The 19,916-nt window shown below is 45.5% G+C and overlaps 1 protein-coding gene and 1 long non-coding RNA gene across 5 annotated transcripts in view; both read left to right on the top strand.

Annotated features, from left to right (window-relative positions):
* Positions 1–19,591, top strand: part of PID1 (phosphotyrosine interaction domain containing 1) — a 225,501-nt gene extending 205,910 nt beyond the window's left edge. For all 4 annotated transcript variants that reach the window (XM_019491789.2, XM_019491792.2, XM_006269764.3 and 1 more), the window contains one exon: positions 17,575–19,591. In XM_019491789.2, the coding sequence (XP_019347334.1) occupies positions 17,575–18,051 (477 nt within the window). In that variant the 3' untranslated portion in view covers positions 18,052–19,591. The remainder of the gene's footprint in view (positions 1–17,574) is intronic.
* On the top strand, positions 2,788–14,368 carry LOC132251425 (uncharacterized). Its single transcript, XR_009463456.1, has 3 exons — positions 2,788–4,335; positions 9,755–9,844; positions 10,500–14,368. It is a non-coding gene; the product is annotated as an uncharacterized LOC132251425 (long non-coding RNA).
* Positions 19,592–19,916: the final 325 nt, after the last annotated feature.

The raw sequence follows: 19,916 nt of genomic DNA, 5'->3' as shown, positions 1-19,916 counted from the left end.
AACAAAACAATACAAAAACTATCAGTAGCTATAGTGAAAGTGATGTTTGATAACTATTCACGATTTTGATCTTTAAAGAAAGAGTAAAGTAAAAAGTTGATCTGTTGAAAATGATCCAGTTGTTTGATATAAATCAGAAACCTGGGAGCACTGGGGCACATTAAATCCCTTGGCAGTTTTAATTTCTCCAGTCAGTACTTTCATTATGTTGTAGGTAACTGTCTCACTAACTAGGCATGTGTGTGAAGGGAATTTTCACATCAAAATAAGTTTTTTATTGAACTCTTTTTCCCTGAGTACAATACTAGATATGCAGCTGCTTTTCCTGACTGTCACACATGCAACTTCTTTTGTTTTATTCTTCTTTGATTGAGCAAACACTTAGATGTGCAAAATGCAAGAAAAAGTCTCGCTCCCCATTATTGCAAAGTATTTGTTCAAGAGTAGAGTTTTATTTAGGATTTTATTATTTTAGTTAGAATAATATAGGGCTAGCTTAATTGCTAGATTGTTTGCATCCTGTTAAGACATGACAGGTCAGTGAGTCCAGAGCGTGTATTTTTGTAGAACCGTTGTTCCTGATCTTGATTGGTGTTTAGTAGTATTTCAAGCTCCCATTGGACTTGCAGAACTTTGTAGAAGGTATTTGGACCTCCTTCTTGAATTACCCTATCTTTCTGAAGGCCATTATGATATAATACATCCCTGGTACCATACCAGGCAGACTGAAAGATTTACTTTGAAGTTTGCGGTCTTATAGTTGAGCTGGGACATTTTGGCAATTGTGAATGGGGCTTGCTATTTTGTGGAAAGATGATCCTCTCCTGTTTGCCTTATTTGTTTAGTTTTGTCATTCTAATATCATTAAGGCTCCCCGAAGCTTTTGAGCACATACTTTTGAAAACAATGTTATATATGTTTGATAATATTTGTGTGTGTGAGATCTACACATATAAGTGTGTGTGTGTAGGTAGGTGTGTAGGTAGGTATTATTATTTAAACACGGTAATTAAGACAACTAATTAATGATTAAATGGTAGGCTAACAGATATTTTAATGAAATTATTAAATAATTAAATGCTGGATATCAATTTATTATATTAAAATGAGTAGTTGCCAAAAGGTTTGTTTCTCTTGCGGCCTGTGCATAGGATTGCAAACCAGTGATGAAGTGCAGGATCTAGTCTGTGTTTGTGTGAGAGGTAAGTTTCTATTACAAACCGTTGCCATAGGGCATCTGAACTTGTACAGCATAATAATTATGTCTCTTGACAACTTGGACCTGTTTTCTTCATTTTGCTCTAAAGAAAAGTCCACATATTTCATTTTTCCTTGTCACCTATGGATGTGCATCTAGCCTGTCAGAGTATCTAAAGCATCAGAAGCAATATGAGTAAACTATACTGAAACTACTCTACTGTTGTCACCTCTGAAATCACCCCGATAGACTTGTACATTAAGAATTTTCTGTATAAGAAAATAACCCATTAATTGAACTTATCATGAACTGAGAATGAACAATGTGAAGTCAATTAAAGAAAACTATTAGAGAATAGAAGGCAAATCCTCCCCATTTTGTCTAATCACTGGGGTGGTAATAGACGTGACAGTTTATACAAGAGTTGCCATAACGTTCTCTTGTAAAGATATTAAAGCTATCAGGCATAATACTAATTATAAAAACATAATTCTTCTCTACAAAATGGAAGTGAGTTTAAGAATGCTGTCAAAATACTGAGCTAGAGAAATAAATTATTTAAAAAATATATTTCTATGAAATTCTACAAGCCACAAACTTGATGCTGAGCTTCTCTGCATCAAATAACTGTACTTATAATTAAGAAAAGGCACAGGGCATCTTTGGCCAGATATTGACATTGACAAATCAGTTACGTTGACTTAAATCAGTTACAAAGATTGACAAAAAAGCGAGTTCCTTAAAGATGTTTTTGCTTAAGGCTTAGTGTTCACATTCGCATAACAGCTCTGAAGCCACATCTGCATTTCAAGTCATGCGTGATTTTGGTTGCAGTGGCTTGCCAGTGAGAGAGGAATTAAAAAGAAATTCCCAGGTTGCTGGAGAAAGGATGGAAAGGGTATAGACAATTTTTTAGTGTGCTCAGGAAGTTGTATGAGTCATATCTTCCAAATCTATTGGAAAAATGAAACTTGCAAACTAAACTATTATAAGTGTCATAAAGAAATATATTTCTACCTCTGGAAAGGATATGATAAGAAAGGTCCTTTATAACATAACCTTAACAGAGTGGTATTGAGTTGACTTTTCCATTACCTATTTTTATATAAAATCCAGCAAATTAACTCTGTGTTACAGTAGCTCAGTAATACTGTACACACGAGGAATAGACTGAGAATAACGATCCTGCTGTCCTTGAAGTCATTGCAGGATTTGGTACTTACTTCAGTAAGCATAGGAAGGGGCTCTAACATTGTCATATCAAAACAAATGGTTCACACTGGTAAAGTGGCATTTACCTTTAGCAATAGACTAATGAAAGAAGAAGGGAAAGAAGGGCCATTCTGCAATTAGTACACTCCTGCTGGGGAAAGTCCTTTCTGAACACAGGGTTGTGCCCTAAAGCACAAATATTGATAACTTTTCTATTATTCCTGTTAATATTCTTTCTTGTAGTGTTCATACAAAGTCACACAATGCTTTAAATGTCCCCATTAAGTTTGATGCATGCATTGTGTGAAAAACAGACTTTTTAAAATTAGTTTTCCATTGATAGAACCCCATTAATTTTAGTGGAGTTAATCCTCATTTTCACTAATGGATGGAACATCAGATCCAATATCTAATGGTCTTTTTCAATCTTGTTAAGCTGCATTCCTCAATAATATACTGTGATGGTGCATTACACAGAGCGAATATATTGTGTGGGTGGGGAAAGTATTTCCTTTTATCCACTTACATCTGTTCCTGTATAAATGAGTTATTCTTAAAATGTGATGTTTGAGTTCATGGAAATGAGAGGGAAAACTCTAAAGGAAAACTAATTTGCTATAGTAGGAAAACAAAAACAAAAGAAACCAGTACTGGAAGATTATGTATTGCATTCTGTATTTAAAGAAAATGTAACGGTGTAATGTATTTCTGGGAGAGACAGTAGTGCTTGTTGTTGTTTGCAGAAACTTTTTCCTTTTGAGTAGAAATCATCCTATGCTTGGCTAATTCCACCTCTGGAAAGGATAGGCTATGAAAAAGATTATTTTTCTTGAGAAGTTTAAGGAAAAATTATTCAGCTCTGAAAAAATCTAAATGTGAAGGGAAACATTTTCTCCTTATGTTCTGAATGAAATGTTTGCAATCCAAAATGACTGAAGCTGGAAAACATTTACATGCAATAATATTGAGATGAGGATTGCAGCACATCAGAAAATTTAAACTTGTAAAGTTCGTGCTACAATGTTATCTTTGTTACATGGAGCATATAATAAGGTTGAAATGTCTGTGTATGGTTATGTTTTTGTTCTAAAGCCATGCCTGCTTTTCATTTTACAGTCACTGGACATTCTGCCAGAGTTCTAGTGCATGCTGCACTTTGAGCTCGAACCTCATCAGACAGCCACCTCCAAACCCAAAAACCTACCATACCATAATAGAGGGTCAGTCATCCATAGCCTGGGGGAAAAGGGGATGATGCCTTCCTAGGATACTAGGCTTTCCTTTGTACCCTAGACACTGTATGTGATCTGGAGGGAATGTTCTTTTGATCTTCAGCCAGAGAACTTAAAAAAGCAAAAATCAGTCGTGCAATAATATTTCTGCTCTGCAGTGATTTGCTTGTTCAATTTATTTTTGAACATTTTAAATGGGATGCCTATTTTAAAGGTTGAGTCTCCAGTAAGAATTAAATGATAGTAGCAGGCAAGAGATAGTAGCCTCGCATGTAGAATGCCTTTGTCTCACTGATCTCAAGGAAGACTGCACTGTAAAACTGTCCTTTGCCACCTTTAGCTTATGTTGGGGCAGCAACTACAATTGCCAAGATGTTAATGATCAGGTTACAAAAAATGGCTAGCTCTAGAAGGATTAATAGCTAATTGTCACAGAGCACTGAGGTGCCCTGCTCCTAGAGAGGAAAAACTGCTAGAGGAAAAGCCCTAGCAGTGGCTAAGGAGCACAGCTGCGGGTTGCCAGGGCAACTGGAGGGAGCAAATGACCCACACCTGCCAGCGGTCAGCTGCCGGTAGGAGGCAGAGCCTGGCTCTTATAAAGCCCAGGAGCAGAGACCTGAAACAGTTCCCTGCCAGCAGCCAGAGAGGCAGGAGCTCCTGGAGTAGGGATGCGAGAAGCAGCGAGACCCGCAGGTACTGCTTGAGCAGAGTTATGGATGGCCTCTCTAGGGCGTTTGTGCAATGCGGTTTAGCCAGGCGGCTTTACATTATGGTATAACTAGGAGGCTCAAGTTTCTGTATCATTTTGTTGTTTATTACACCGGTGGTTTGGGTGAGGCTATAAGGGGTTGGAGGAGGCCTCATAGGGACCCACAGTGGTGTGGGGGCCCCGGCGCCAGTGAGAGTGCAGTATCCTCATTGGGGACTCGCAACGCAGTGTGAGGACCCCAGCGCCAGAGCGGGCGCAGTATACTCATAGGAACCCACAGTGGTGTGGGGACCCTGGCACCAGTGAGGGTGCAGTATCCTCAAAGGGGCCTCACAGTGGAGTGTGAGGACCCCGGCGCTCAGGAGGGCGCAGCATATGGGATGTATAAACCCCAGCCCTAGAGAGGGGCGTTGTTGAGAAGCCCTAGCGTGGGCGTGGTGAGCCCCAGAAAGGGGGGCAGCACTTAGAGAAGGCCCCAGAGAGGGGGCACGATTGAGAAGGCCCAGCGTGGCCACAGAGAGCCCCAGAGGAGGGGCTGTGTTATTGAGAAGGCCCAGCGTGGCCACGGAGAAGGCCCCAGAGAGAGGGCAACAGTACGGAGAAGGCCCGAGAATCAGGCATGAATGCAGACAGAGTAACAGACCAACGTCCAGTCCAACTGCGAGGCTTGGGGCGTGGTATAAGGGGTGGTTGGAGCCACGCATAGCCCATAAGGGTAGGGTGCCCCAAAGCACCCATTTGCAGGACAAGACCCACGAGGAGTCCGGGAAATCACGGGGTCTGAATCAACATAGAGGCGTGTCCGAGAGGGTGCAAGGCAGCCTCCCAACTGATTTAAACCATCAAAGATGTGGCGGGCGAGAAACGGAGGGTGCCCTTGGGCCAACTAGGCACGGAGGGGGGCCTTAAGGAGATCACGGCCCTCCTAGAGGACCCCGCCGTGACACTAATGTACAGCACTTAAATAGTATTTAATCATAAAACATCTTAATGTTCTGGAAAAAATGCTGATTTTGTGTCAGATATCTAAGAAGTCTTGCCAGTTTTTTTGAGTCTCTGCTCTACACCTAGCAAAAAGGACAGAATGGTAATGCTATGTATTGGTTTCAAATAAAATGTCCAATGCTACTGATTTCCAGTGACATAATCATTCACTAAATGAAAAATCTGATTATTCATTAAAAATAATGACATTATTAGATGCAATTTTTTTTTTAGTAAGATAAACAAAAATGACCTGTGAATCTAGTAGGAGAAGCTGTATTTATTTACAGTATTTTCTCTGGAAAGTATCACTGTAGTACCAAAGAATTTTACACACATTAATGAATTTATCCTTATTGGGTAGTACTTTTTTTAACCTGTTGGCATAATCTATCAACACTTCAGATCTCCATTAAATGATTTTTCTAAGACCACATCGTTACACTATGGCAGAGCTAGGAACATAAATCAGGTCATCTAAGATCCTTTCCACAAGCTTCAGCCACAAGTTCCATTCTTCCTCTCAGTAATTCCTCTCTAGTAAAGCGACCAAAACGCTCTAGTAAATTCATCTCTAGTAAAGCGACCAAAACGCTGGCTGAACACCATCAGATTCTCGTCCGTCCACTTGCTGAGCCTGTCCAGGTCAGCCTGGATCACCTGCCTGTCTTCTGGTGTGGATGCCTTTCTCCAAAGTTTGGTGTCATCAGCAAACTTGGCCAGTCTGCTTCTGACTCCAGTGTCCACATCATTAATGAAGATGTTGAACAGTATGGGTCCAAGGACAGAGCCTCGGGGGACCCTACTGGTCACAGGACACCATGATGAGTGACTTCCATCAATTACTACCCTCTGGGTCCGACCCCAGATCCAATTTTCCAGCCAGTGGATCGTGGAGGACCCAAGTCGACAATTGGCCAGTTTCTCTAAGAGGTGGTTATGGGAAACCAGGTCAAAGGCTTTTTTGAAGTCAAGATATATGACATCAATCTCTTCTCCCTTGTCCAGGTGATAGGTCACCTGGTCGTAGAAGGAAATGAGATTGGTCAAGCAAGACCTACCCGCAACAAACCCATGCTGGCTATCGCTTAAGATGTTGGTGTCGGCCAGTCCATTAAGGATGGCCTCTTTAATAAACTTTTCTAAGATCTTCCCCGGGATAGAAGTCAGGCTGATGGGCCTATAGTTAGCCGGATCCACTTTCCTCCCTTTCTTGAAGATAGGTACCACATTGGCCTTCTTCCAGTCTTTGGGCACTACACCAGAGCGCCAAGAGTTTTCAAAGATCTGTGCTAGAGGCTGGGCTATGATGCTCGCCAGCTCCTTGAGTACCCTGGGGTGAAGATTGTCAGGGCCAGCTGACTTGAAGGTATCCAGCTTCTCAAGATGTTCCTTCATGAAGTCAGCATCAATGGAGGGCAGGGGATCACCCTCACCCGGACTTCCCTGTCCTGTAGCGGGCATGGGCGTCCCATGGGACTGATGAAAGACTGACGCAAAGTACCTATTTAATAGGTTGGCTTTTTCCTGGGCGTCAGTTGTCAGTTGCCCCATCTGATTCAGCAGGGGTCCAACGTTGCCCCTGCTTTTCCTCCGGCTCCCCACATATCTGAAAAAGGACTTTTTATTGTCCTTGATGCTCAAAGCTAGCTGGAGTTCAGTTGCAGCCTTGGCTTTCCTGGTCAGCTCCCTACAGGACCGGACCTGTGCAGAATAATCCTCCTTGGAGGTGACTCCCATCCTCCATCCTTTGTAGGCCTTTCTTTTTAGCCTCAGGAGGTCTGCTAGGTCCCTGGAGAGCCAGGGGGGCTGCTGTGCCCTCTTGCTGCCTTTCCTCCGAGATGGAATAGACTTAGTTTGTGCATTGAGGATCACTCCCTTGAGGAGCAACCACTCTTCTTGAACTCCCCTTTCTCCGTGGTCATGGTCCCTTAGGGCCTCACTGACAAGCCTCCTGAGCTTGTCAAAGTCGGCTTTCCTGAAGTCAAGGACTTCCGTGTTGCTGACTGACTTGCCAGCTTTTCGGCGGATGGTGAAGGTGATCAGCTCGTGGTCGCTGTCACCCAGCTTCCCATCGATCACTAGGTGGCCGATTAGGTCATCCCCGGTAGCCAGTATCAGGTCGAGCAGCGCTTTGCCTCTCGTTGGCCCATAGACTTCTTGAGTCAGGTAGAGGTCATCTATGCACAAGAGGAAGCTTTGTGACTGCTCAGATTTTGCTGAGCGATCCTCCCACGAGATGTCTGGGTAATTGAAGTCACCCATGACGACCATGGTCCTGGAGCATACGGCCTCAGCCAGTTCCCGGGCAAACTTCTGGTCAAGCTCAGGACTTTGGGTGAGAGGTCTGTAGTAGATTCCCATCATTGTGTCCCTTGTGCCGTGTTCTCCACGGATTTTAACCCAGAGGGTCTCCAGCCATCCACCCTGGTCACCAATATCGGCTTGCAGAGATGTGTAGCTTTCCTTAACATAGAGAGCTACACCCCTGCCCCGGACGAGAATCTGATGGTGTTCAACACCGATAAATGCAAGATTCTCCACCTTGGGGGGGGGGGGAAAAAAAACCTGCAGCATCCTTATAGGCTCGGCAGTGCTATGTTGGCTAGCACTATGCAAGAAAGAGACTTGGGGGTCATCATTGACCACAAGATGAACATGAGCCTGCAGTGCGATGTTGCGGCTAGTAAAGCGACCAAAACGCTGGCTTGCATCCATAGATGCTTCTCAAGCAAATCCCGGGACGTCATTCTCCCCTTGTACTCGGCCTTAGTGAGGCCGCAGCTGGAATACTGCGTCCAGTTTTGGGCTCCACAATTCAAAAAAGATGTGGAGAAGCTTGAGAGAGTCCAGAGAAGAGCCACGCGCATGATCAGCAGTCAGGGAAGCAGACCCTATGATGACAGGCTGAGAGCCCTGGGGCTCTTTAGCCTGGAAAAGTGCAGGCTCAGGGGCGATCTGATGGCCACCTGTAAGTTTATCAGGGGTGACCACCAGTATCTGGGGGAACGTTTGTTCACTAGAGCACCCCAAGGGATGACGACTAGGTCAAATGGTCATAAACTACTACAAGACCGTTTCAGGCTGGACATAAGGAAGAATTTCTTTACTGTCCGAGCCCCCAAGGTCTGGAACAGCCTGCCACCGGAGGTGGTTCAAGCGCATACATTGAACACCTTCAAGAGCAAACTGGATGCTCATCTTGCTGGGATCCTATGAACCCAGCTGACTTCCTGCCCTTTGGGCAGGGGGCTGGACTCGATGATCTTCCAAGGTCCCTTCCAGCCCTAATGTCTATGAAATCTGTGAAGTCTATGAAATTACTGTTGTTGGCATATTCTGTTTTCCAGAGTGATTCACAGCTCCTCTAAACAGATGCACACAGCTTCTTCCCAATTTTATATAGAAATTCTCTTATTCCTATTGGAAGCTCTCCTCTTTTAGATTTTATCTTTAGGCACTCACACATACAAACAGTAGCTGGGGCTTGTTGCTGGTGGCAGAGAAGGCAGGAGTCATGTACTGAGGCATAGGCAGTAGGACTGTGCAAAGCTTCAGATCATGGTTCAGATTTGGAGTGATTCGGATGATTGGAGGCTGAACCTATGAATCTGAATCGAATCGCTGGAAGCTTTAGGCTTTCTGAATCGATTTGGAGAGTTGGCCATAGGGTATAATGGGGAATCAATGAAATATCTATAACTTTGTCTTTTGCCTGATTCAGACGAAACTTTCAGGGGTGGTAGCCTCTGCTGAGAGCATGATGCATGCCAAGTTTCAGGGTGATAGGTCTAGGGGGTTCTGGGAAACAGCACCTCAAGCTGCTGACAAACAAAACTTATGACATAGGTGACACTGTGTATGTTAAGGCACAGTGGGTGAAAACTGCAGGGGTGGTAGCCCCTGCTGAGGCCACAAAGCCTGCTAAGTTTCAAGGAGATAGGTGCAGGGGTTTGGGGGAAACTGTACCTCAAGCTGTGGACAAGTAAAGCTCGTGACATGGGTGACACTGTGTGTAAGTGCACAGCAGGGTGAAGGCTGCAGGCCTGATAGGCTTCATGGCCACAGCAGGGGCTGCCAGCTGTTGAGGAGATAGGTGCAGGGTTCTGGGGCCCTGCACCACTAGGAGCTGACAGGCAAAACTCATGTCATGGGTGTCCCTAGAGGCAGGGCCATCTTCCGGGTCTGCTGGCTCATCACCATCCAGTCATGTCAGTAGTGACAGCAGTGAGTGGCAGACACCATAGGCCATAGCCAGTGCCACCGCCATGCCTAAAGGGAGTTCCGAGCAAGATGTCCCCTGCCTCCTGCAGGACAGTAGTAGGAGCAGGGAGGAGCCTAAGGAGAGGCTTAGGGTGCCACCCAGGTCAGTGGAGGGCACACCCTGGCGGCCTTGACACCACACTTCACCTCCACTAGAGGCCTGGTCCAGCTCCACCGGTTCCCTGCAGCCCAGGGCCCAGGATCCGAATTCTACCAGCCAAGCCAGCCCTCTGTCACCAGGACCTGGTAAGTCCCACACATGGCATAGGGAACTGGGAGCCTCTCCCCACCACCCCCTTGCCCCTCCCTTTTCCCCTGCCCCACTCCTCCTTAGAGCCTGCCTGCCTGCATCCCGTTCTTGTCACTTCCCTCCCTCCCTCCTCTCTTGACCCCCACTCAGCCATTCTGGGACCTACTTCCCAGAAGGGCCAGGATAATATCCCCACCTTATCAGCACTCCCTGCTGGATGGAGCTGACCCTGGCCATGAGGTGTAGGCTTCACCAAGCCCATGAGGCCTCTGGTCTGTACTGCTGGGGCCACTGACTGAGGGCCCAGTCCTCTTGGAACACTGCTCCTCCCTGGTAAGGGGAGAAGCTGGGTGCTACAGCCTGGGCTGGCTGTGACACTTGTCCTCAGGCAGATCCATCCAGGCAGGGCCTTGTGAAGACCATGGGCAGCAGGCCATCTGGAGACACAGTGGGAGGGGACAGCCAGATCCCAGAATGGCCACGGCACTTGTCAGGGGACCAGGCCCACATATCCCTGGCTTGGAGACCATCTACTTGGCTGTGTGCCCAAGAGTGAGGTGACTCCCTGGGGACCCATGTGAGGCTGGGCCCCACATGTCCCATGCCATGTTGCTGTAGCTGAAAATGACCCTTCTTTTGCTCTCTCTCCAGACAACCTATCTGCCAAAGGAGAGGCCACTGCCCTGTGACCAGGAGCTGCCCACTGAGTCTCACAGACACCAGGGATCATCTGGCTGCACCACCTGCAGCAGGAGCAGCACACCCTGTGGGAGAGCTGGCAGGAGAAGGTGCTCTGGATGGAGTGGGCATGCCACTGGGAGGCTCAGGACATCCACAAACAAGTCCTGCAGGAGCTCCACTACTTTTGCTGTGTCCATGCCATGGCCATGGAGGAGGTGTGGGTCAGGAGGGTGGCCCTGGAGCACCCGGTCACCCAGATCAAGGGGGAGTGGCAGCTAGTCCTGGAATGCTTAGAGGAGATGCACCAACTCTGGGCCTCTATTGATATGGCCATAGTGCATGAGCTCAGGGTCACCAAACACTGATGGCCTCCATCCCTACCCCAGCCACTCCTGCCACTTTGCCTTGGACTCTGCCAGCCCCACCACAACCATCTGCCTGCCCTCCCCGCCCCCGCCAGCCTTCACCCCAGCAAAGCCCAGCTGGTAGCAGGTTGGCTGAATAATGTCACAGCTGGCTCCCTATCAGGCCCCACGGGCCCACTGTCCATTAAGGGGCATGGGTCCTACCTCCCCCTCTCCCAGGCCCAGGCCAACCTGCGGCGGCTGCTGCACAGGAGTGTCTACCCTTTTTCCCCAGAGTAGCCAGGCCCTGGGCCCCCACACATGGGGTGGTCAGATCCAGGCTTGAGGTCAGGGTCAGGGCTGCAAGACAGCCAACCCCTGAGCTGCTTATCCCTATGCCTTCTTCCCCTGAGTTTCTCCCACCCTTCCTGACCCTCTCTCATTCCCCTGGGCCACATCTCCACTGTTTTCATTGCTTTCTGGTTTGTGGTGTGTTTGTGCATGGCGGGGCCTGGGTGAATGGTATTTGGGTGGTAGAGGGTGTTGTGTGGGTTATTGTGGGCATGATGCACTGCTGGTGTTCAGGACATTTTGGGAAGCAAAGGGGAATAAAATTGTTCTTATTTTCAACATGGCCACACTGCTCATGCTGTTGCGGTCCTGGCAGTGGGCAGGGATGGAGGCCCCTGGGCAAGTGGCCTGGCACTGGTGGTGAGAGATCCAGTGCCCTACTCAGAGAGGTGGGCCAGTAGGTGGGTGGTGATGGTGTCCTGCACTCTGGCTCCCATGTGCCACTGCTGGAAGGGGTGGTCCTCACCCATTACCAGCTCTACAGCAGCTGCTGCTAGATGCACTGTGATACACAGCAAGCATCTTCCATCCACTGGGGCTCAAAGACCTCTCCCCAGGACTTGTACACATTATGCAGGACACATGCTCTGGGAATGGTTGCATTGCGACGCTGCCTCAAGGCAGGTGGCAAGGCTACACCAGCGCCCCTTCAGCCAGCCAAATACCCATTGGATGGTGCATTGGCAACGGGCATGGACCTCGTTGTAGCTCTGCTGCCAAGCATCCAGAGGTCATGGGAAAGGGCACATCATTCAGGGGAGAAACAGGTATGCAGTATTTACCATGATCAGTGGTGGGATGGTGACATCCCCAGTGATCAGGGCTTGCATCCATGGGGAGGAGGTCCATGCCTCCGTGAGTCCTGGAAGTGGTGAGTGGTGCAGCACAAGGGCATCATGGGCACTCCTAGTCCACCCAGTGTAAATATGGGCTAAGTGGCTGTGATTGTCTATGACCACTTCAAGACCCCCCAAGTGGGCATCATGGCATTTGAAGATGGGGATGTGGGTCTCATCAAATGCCCCAACACAGCTGAGGAATCCAAGGGCCACAAACCTGACCACTACCTTCCCAGGGTCAGCCAGTCAGATGACCTAGTCCGCCAGGATGTCCTGGATAGCTTCACAAACATCCAGAATGGTTTAGCCAGTCATGGACTTCCCCACCACCAGGGAGTGGACCATGTATCAGAGGCTGGTAGGCGTGGCCAGCTTCAGGATGGCTATGGCCACACACCTCTCTGGGGTGAGGGCTGAACACATCATGGTGTCTTTACACTTGATGTTAGGGGCCACATGGGCCACCAGGCACATAAATGCACCTTTCAACATCCTGAAGGTCTGCAACCAGCATCCATCATCCCAGGTGGGGAGGACTATGTGCTTCCACCTATGTTTACTAGTGGCCCAGGCCCAGGTGTGGCAGTGGATGCAAGGGGCAATGACAGGATCTTCATTGTCATCCTCTTCCTTGCTTGGGTCTGGGCTGGCAGCAGCAGGGGCTGGGTGTGGTCCTCCCCAGGGCCAGCTAGTACTCACAGCCCTGAGTTAGGCAGCAGACTCTGACCCCAGACCAGGCTGTCTGGATCCAGTGGTGCTGCTGTGCAGTCACGGTCTGCTGGCAGATGGCCCAGAGGAGCAGGCAGGTTTGGTGCAGTCCCCGTACCACAGCCCAGGTGGCCGTACAGTTCACATCCAGGTCTGGCAGGTGTGCAGCCAAAGGGCCACAGGTTCAAGGGGGTGGATGCTGTCGCAGGTTGCAGCAGGTCACAGCCAAGCAACAGTCTCTGCTGCCAGACTGCTGCAGCAGGTACAGGGACCACTCTAGGTCAGGGTTGCTGCAGCAGTCCAGCTGACACGGGGCTAGTGTCCCAGATATCAACTGGCCAGGCCTCAGAAGCTCCCAAGTGTAAGTAGCCCTGAGCTGCTTACCAGGGCAGCTTTTTATACTGTTGGAGCCAGCATGGGTACTGGCCCCAGCCTCTAGCTCCCCTTGGCTGTAGATCTGGGCGGAGCTGGGCAGGGTCAATTTGCCCCAAGCAGCACAATTTGCCCTACCCCAAAGTGCATGTTAAGGCATGTGTGGTGAGGCACAAATCTCTGGCACAAATTTGTGCCTGTTATTTGAGCTGCTGCAGCCGCACATGACTGCATGTGTGGACGTGCCCCAGGAGTCTTGATGTCCAGACAGTAGGCCTGTGCGAATCAGCAGCAATCCGATCTGGCTTCGGATCCAGCTGCTTCAGATGGCTGTGATCTGATCCGGAGCTCCAGACCAGGTTTCTGCCTCGATCTGGCCGAAGCGGCTCCAAAGCTTTGGAGCTGCCGTGGAGATCCAGCCATAGGGCATAATGGGGAATCAATGAAATATCTAGAACTTTGTTGTTCCTTGTCCAATTTGAATGAAGCTTGCAGGGATGGTGGCCTCTGCTGAACCCTGCCAAGTTTCAAGCTGAGAGCATTAACCCTGCCAAGTTTCAAGAAGATCTGTGTAGGGGTTTGGGGGGAACTGTGCTTGAAATTCTTGAAAGCCAAACTCATGTCATGACTGTGTGTTACACCACAGGGAGGTCAAAACTGCAGGGGTGGTAGCTCTCACTGAGGCCACAAAGCCTGCCAAGTTTCAAGAAGATTGGTGCATGGGTTTGGGGGGAACTGCATCTCAAGCTGCGGACAAGCAAAACTCATGCCGTGGGTGACACTGCGTGTGTTAAGGTGTAGCGGGGTGCAAGCTGCAGGGATGGTGGCCCCTGCTGTGATGCCTGCCAGCTGTGGAGGAGATCAGTGCAGAGGGGTTCTGGGGCCCTGCAACCCTAGCTGCTAACAGACAAAACTCGTGCCAAGACTTGTGTCTGTCTTGCGGCAGTTGATTGTCTGTATTGAGTCTTTCCTCTCCTTAGCCTGGTTTTGTAGGTGCTAATTGATGCGCCTTAAGTGGTTATGTAGTAGCTAGGTCCTGTGTATTGAGCTGGTCCCTGAGTCCCTGGTCCCTGAGTGAATCATGATTGATTGGTAAATGGTAACACAGCAGCTTAGCAGCCAGGCCTGCAGCAGTGTCTCCCTCCCTGCCCCAAGACAGAGACAGTCAGTCCCATAAGCACCCATGGCACAAGTTTTGCGTGTCTGCAGCTTGAGGGCCAGTTCCCCCCCAAACCCCTGCACCAATCTTCTTGAAGCTTGGCAGGCTTTGTGGCCTCAGTAAGAGCTACCAGCCCTGCAGTTTTGACACCCCCCTCCCCTTACCCCCCCCCCCCCCCCGGTGTTGTAACACATAAATGTGCCAGGAGTTTTGCTTTCAAGAATTTGGGGTGCCATTCCCCCCAACCCCCTGCACCGATTTTCTTGAAACTTAGCAGGATTCATCCTCTCTGTAGAGTCTACCACTCCTGAAAATTTCATCCAAATTGGACGTAAACCAAGAAAAGTTAAAGATATTTTATTGTTTCCCCATTATACCCTATGGCCGGATGTCCGAGGCGGCTCCGAAGCTCTTCGGGAGCTCTGAACCACTTCGGGAAGCCTAACGAGGCCAGTGCTTCGGATCCTGAAGCGTCTGAAGCTTCTCTGGGCCTGAAGCTCTGTCCCAAGTCTCACACAGCCCTACCAGACAGCTTCCCTGGGAAACAGACAGGTGAGAAGATCCAGTTAGGGCTAGGAGCCCTGAGTCAATCAGGACCCAGCAGTAGAAGGCCTTTCCTTTGTGCGGCCCATTCCTTGCCACTCCACCTTCTATTATGATCTGTGGTCTGGTGGAGGGCTGAGCTGCTAGGGACTGGGTCCTGACAGCAGGAAGGACAAGGGAAATCTAAACATTTTGTGGGAGTCTCCTGAGCATAATTGATCCAATTTGGTCTCAAACCTGTGACAAACATCTTCAATCAAATTCCTACTTGTCAATAGCTATACTGCATGTCACTTAGCACTTCTCCACACCAAGAAGTTAGTGCTCTGTGTGCTAGTTATTTCATAATGACTGCCCAAAGAGAGATGCTTACTGCAGAATAAGTGGGATGTTGATTACTCCACTTTGAACCTTACTTTGCACCTGTGCACTACAGGGAATTGATGCAGAGTGACTGGTGCACTGCAGATTCATGTAGTTTCCTGCCATGGATGATCTCCCTGTCATATTCCGTGACCACTAATTTAGGTTCAGTGCCCCCATCCAAGTAAATGGTGTTTATTCCATCAGTGATCACATTCCTTTACTGTAACAAGCCTTATTAGTGTCCTTTCAACAGCAAAATATTGGCAGGGAAAGACAGAAAAAATGTGGTAGTATTCCACTTACGACCTATAATTCAAAGCAGCAGCTTGGCTATGACAAAGTACATAAGCAAGAGATTTACTTTCCTTTCTTCCTGAGCTTTAAACATTTGATCCAAACCTGTATGAAGCCAGTGGAAAGATTCCCATTGACTGCATTGGGCTCTTGGTCATGCCTAAAATGGACAACTGGTTTAGAGCGTGTTAGTCTTTTGTAAACTGATTTAAGAATATCAAATGGGCCAGAATGGAGCTATGACCATGCCCATTTCTTTTACTGTTTCCAGAGAAATATGATTCCATAGTATGTTATGGTCAAATTGCTGCTTGTTCTTTCTGTGCTATTTATATGTGTACAGCTGGTATTAAGAGGTTTCTCCTTTTAAGATATTCTATAGTATTTGCAGAAACTTACTTCTCATGTATTAAAACAAAATCACCTCTCTAAAGGAAATGAATCATAGGCAGTTTGAGCTGTTGTAGTGTTCTTAAAAACATTAAGCTTTATAAGATTTTAAATTATTCCCAGGGTAAACCATGAATATTTATAGGCAAAGAATGAGACTTATCATTTTGAAATTTCAGTGCTATGAAATTATTTTTTTGGCAGGCACGATTAAACCACAGTGGACTTCCAATAATATTTTGTAAGCTTATTCTTCAATTATGACCTAATTTAAGTCTCTGGATGATTTTAACAAAATCTACAAAGCTTGCAGCAAAACCCAAAATTATTTTCTTGCAAATTTTTTTTTATTTTGTATAAAGTATAAATGCAATGGTCTATGTAACTATATTCTTTTAATGCATTTGACTGTGTGGAATTTTTGGTTTTTACTTTCATTTTTAAAAATGTGGATACAAAAAAGCCATGATGTAATGTTAATTTTATGGAAATTAAATTTTATGCTGCCCATGATTACTTGTGAATAACTCAAGTAATGGTAACTGTCAGAAGCAGGCTATTGGGATATTGGTTTGGCCTCCTAAAATTGTATATGCATGTTATATAAAATATTTGGGAATACTATGAAAAAGTAATTTTAATACTCTGTCTTAACTGCAACTTGTTGACAACTCTGACAGTAATGAAGATCTCTATAAATTATATTTATGTGGTGCTGACCATTCTAAAAATCTAACTTGTCCCTGTTAAAATACATCTCCATTCAAAATATAATGAAGAAAATGTTTCTTCATGATCTACACAGGTTTAGGAGCATGTTGTGCTTGACGTGATTCATTTAGAATTTTGATATGGGTGACACACTGATTTTGGCATGCAAAATATGGTAATTATAGTCAAGACTCATTTCTCTACACAGATTGAATTACAGAAATCTCATTTTGGGATATGTGCTAAACTAGACACAAAAGCAAAGCAAGCTGGTATGATTACACTAAGCTAGGTTTATTACTGTTTTCAATGGCATATTTTCTGTAAAATTAAAGTAAAAAATGCCTTAGCCCACTAGCTAATAAGAAAAGATAAGACTTTTGCACAGTTGCTAGGTAATTCTGGATTAATACATAAGCAGAAGCAGTGGAGGAGGTAGATGCAGTATCAGTCTGGAAAACACATTAAAATGGTTTTGATATTCTCTGTTGTGGCTATGCTCTTCTGGCCCCCTCTGGCCATGCATTATTGTATCCTATGTATGGCTATTTGTAACTTAAAAATAAAATGAAGGCAATGTAAATAATGTAATGCAAAATAACATATTCTATTGTAAAAAAAATTAGGGGTAAACCCCCACTCCATGTTTCAGCTATCTGTCCTATAGGCATGATCCTGATTCCATTGACCTCTGTAAGGACTGCTGGCATGAAGAATTGTAGCCTTGGACATTAAGGGTGAGATTTTCAGAGGCATTTGAGAGATATTTTAAATCCATTGAAACTCACTGAGAGTTCAGCACCTAAATCAAAAATCCCAGCTTAAATGAGGGGCAAATATACCACTACTAGTCAGAAAACTCCATCTGTTTGCAAGGTGTAGAAAATACCATTATTTCAGGTAAAGAACTCAGTTCATGGGATGGCAAAAAAATCAAATATCACCTATGTTTTTGCTTTTTTTGGCAGGTTACATATTTGGGTAAGATGTCCACAACAGGGATGCCATTTTTGTCAGGCTGCACAGAGAAACCCGTCATTGAATTATGGAAGCAGCACACACTAGCCAGGGAAGATATTTACCCAGCTAATGCCCTTCTGGAAATTCGCCCCTTCCAAGTCTGGCTTCATCATCTGGACCTCAAAGGTGAGGCCACAGTCCACATGGATACCTTTCAGGTGGCACGTATAGCCTACTGCACTGCCGACCACAACGTCAGCCCAAACATCTTTGCTTGGGTTTATAGGGAGATCAATGATGACTTGTCCTACCAGATGGACTGCCATGCTGTAGAGTGTGAGAGCAAACTAGAGGCTAAGAAGCTAGCTCATGCCATGATGGAAGCCTTTAAGAAGACTTTTCACAGCATGAAGAGTGATGGCCGAATTCACAGGAATAGTTCATCTGAGGAAGTGTCTCATGAATTTGAATCTGATGATGGCTGACTGAACTGGCTATTGGTTCAGCAAAGGCAGAAGCGGCTTAGGGAGTAGGATTTGATAGATAAATAAGCAACAATTGAAATTGGGAAAGAAAAGACTGCCAAACACATGGCTGACCAGCTTTTAAAATCAAAAGAGGAATTCAGTACTGAAAGATATTCATTATTGAAGTAATTATGTTTCATTGAAATCTGCTGCTGTTGTAAATGTGAGAAAAAGCTTTTCCCCCAATACTTCATCTCTTTAACCCCTTCCCCAATACCAACACTATAGGGCCTGTTATAGTTCAGGTATATACTTTAAGATAGATTCATTCCAGTCTGCCTTATAAAACTCATCAAGCAGTTATAATAGTTGATCCTATGGGATTCATAGCTTGGATCTGATATTGATGCACAACAGCAAGTAGAACAGGAAAGCTCTAGGCTCCCAAAGAATTTATCCCTTTCCCTGACATATCGCAAAATCCTTTGACCATACATAAGCTAAAACAACCATTCATAGCCTTTTAAGACTAACGGCCTGGCATTCTGCAGTTAATTCACATTTCACAATTTTTAAAAAAATGCTTATATTTACACATTATAACATATGCTATTTGTATTTTACTTATTTTACCTATTTTCTTAATGTGCCTGCAGCCAGTCATCTCATGTTTAGCACCGTTAGATCCAGTTTCAGACTCTATACTGCAGGATACCAAAAAAGGGAAAAATCCATGATGGCCAGTAATACAGTGAACCATCACTATTATCTGTTCATTTTCAAACTCTGATTTATTCCATAAGATGTTGGGCCACTGCTAAGAGTTAAGTGACATGTTTTTAAGACTCTTGGTCTTTTACCCGTTGAACTGTGATTTAGGATCAACCTCAGGTCTCAAGTGGTATGAAAATGATAGTGTAAACTCCACAGCAGTCAACATCCACCAATTTATTGCCAATAATTTGACATAGCTGGTACTGCCTATTCACAAAATCTGGGGCTGTGTTACCATAAAGATCAAAGTTTCTTTGATAGTTGAAAGACACTGGTCATTTTGAGTCAGGTTTGAAATGACTGTTTTGGCTGGGGATCTCACATTAAGAATCCCTGCACCCTTCCTGCTCCACAGACAAAAAAAATCATAACTTGCATAAATGCAAGTATTTAATAAAACTCAGATAAGAGGAGAAACTTGTTTCACTAAATGTTTTTAAGGCCAAGAGCAGATTAATAGTTTGCAGGTAACGCTGCTCCTTTATACAATTTTATTGTTAATCATGGTAATGTTAGGGGCACTAGGGCACCTTACAGAAGCCTTAAAAGAAAGCTAATGAAAGCAGATAGGTATATGTTTGTGTTTTGTGTGTATACGTATATTGTGTGTGAGAGTGTATGTGTGCCTGTGTGTGTGTCCAGTGCAAAAGCATGTAGATTAAGCATGGAGACATATTGAGGAGGACCCAGACCTCTTGAAATATGCTTGTTGCTTTACAACATATGTAAACTATCCTCCAGCATAAATGCATTCATACTTTAATAAAAATATGTTTGAGTTAAAGCCTGAGAGTTTTATGCTCTGTTTCCAATGTACACTCCATGTTTTTGTTTGAAGTACCATGTTTGCTTGTTAATATATGTTTAAAAAAATGCCAGCTAAATAATTTAAATGTATCATCGATGTTAATTTATTTCAATGTAATACTTTGCACCAGTTTCTTTTCAGGATAGTGGGATGTTTATTGCTTTCTGTCAAATATTTTAGTAGAATTATTACTGTCTATGACCAGTTTCTTTTTACTTTTATTTTAATGTTTAAACTTCTTGCTTGGCCACAAGTGACAGAGCTTTTTTTCAGAAAATGAGTTTAGTTTAAGAGCCTAAGA

This window comes from Alligator mississippiensis, chromosome 7 (genome assembly GCF_030867095.1).
Source record: "Alligator mississippiensis isolate rAllMis1 chromosome 7, rAllMis1, whole genome shotgun sequence".
Taxonomy (NCBI): Eukaryota; Metazoa; Chordata; order Crocodylia; family Alligatoridae; genus Alligator; species Alligator mississippiensis.
This window is presented reverse-complemented; position numbering and strand designations above follow the sequence as displayed.